The sequence below is a fragment of the Phalaenopsis equestris genome, unplaced genomic scaffold (assembly GCF_001263595.1).
Source record: "Phalaenopsis equestris unplaced genomic scaffold, ASM126359v1 Scaffold000479, whole genome shotgun sequence".
NCBI classification, from domain to species: domain Eukaryota; kingdom Viridiplantae; phylum Streptophyta; class Magnoliopsida; order Asparagales; family Orchidaceae; genus Phalaenopsis; species Phalaenopsis equestris.
This window is the reverse complement of record NW_018164920.1, coordinates 100,169-101,163: the sequence shown is the minus strand read 5'-3', so window position 1 is coordinate 101,163 and position 995 is coordinate 100,169. Positions and strand designations below refer to the sequence as shown.

Here is a 995-nt window from a genome sequence, read left to right as displayed (position 1 = left end):
GCCGTCGACGCCCAGCAGCTCTCCGACATGATGCTCCAGATACACTACCTCTGGCTAATGCCCTTACAAGTTGGCGTCGCCCTCGCCCTTCTCTACGCCTACCTCGGTCCCTCCGTCACCTCCGCCGTTGCCGGCATCGCCGCCGTGATGGTCTTCGTCGTCTTCGGCACAAAGCGTAACAACCGCTACCAATTCTCCCTCATGGGCATGCGCGACAAGCGCATGAAATCTACCAATGAAATGCTCAGCTACATGCGCGTCATCAAATTCCAGGCCTGGGAGGAGCATTTCAACAAACGGATACAGACCTTCCGGTCCGAGGAGTTAGGCTGGCTTTCCCGCTTCCTGTACTCTGTCGCCGCAAACATCGCGGTCCTCTGGAGCGCGCCGGTGCTATTCTCCTCGATGGTCTTCGGCACCTGCGTCGCCTTCGGCGTTCGCCTTGATGCCGGCCTTGTCTTTACAGCCACCTCTTTATTCAAGATCCTGCAGGAACCGATGCGCAACTTTCCGCAGGCGCTGATCTCGGCTTCGCAGGCCGTGATCTCGCTGGAGCGGCTGGATTCCTACATGACCAGCGGCGAGCTCCAGGATGCCGCAGTAGAGCGGGTGGCCGGCTGTGAAGCCGACGATGCACCTGCGGTGGAGGTCTGCGATGGGGTGTTCTGTTGGAACGACGACGTCGATGAAGCCGATGCTGCGGGTCTAAAGAATGTGAACGTTCGGATCCGCCGCGGCTCCCTTGCTGCCGTCGTTGGTACCGTTGGATCCGGCAAGTCCTCCCTCCTCTCCTCCCTCCTCGGGGAGATGCGACGCATTTCGGGAAAGGTAAAGCCGCTCTGTCATCTTCTTCGCCGCACATCAATCGTTGTCTTTGGTTGACTGTTTTGTTGCTAAGTAGGATTTAGGATTTATGAATCCGAATTTTTGAATTCTTCTAAATACTCGTGTTGATCCAACGAAACTGTTCGGTGTCTTTAATAATAGGATTTAAC

The 995-nt window shown here is 56.2% G+C and overlaps 1 protein-coding gene across 1 annotated transcript in view; it reads left to right on the top strand.

The window, feature by feature from the left end:
* The window catches only part of LOC110027999 (ABC transporter C family member 4-like), a 33,943-nt gene that overhangs the window by 28,823 nt on the left and 4,125 nt on the right, over window positions 1–995 (top strand). Inside the window, exon 5 of the mRNA XM_020729682.1 lies at window positions 1–877. Within this exon, the coding sequence (XP_020585341.1) occupies window positions 1–877 (877 nt within the window). The remainder of the gene's footprint in view (window positions 878–995) is intronic.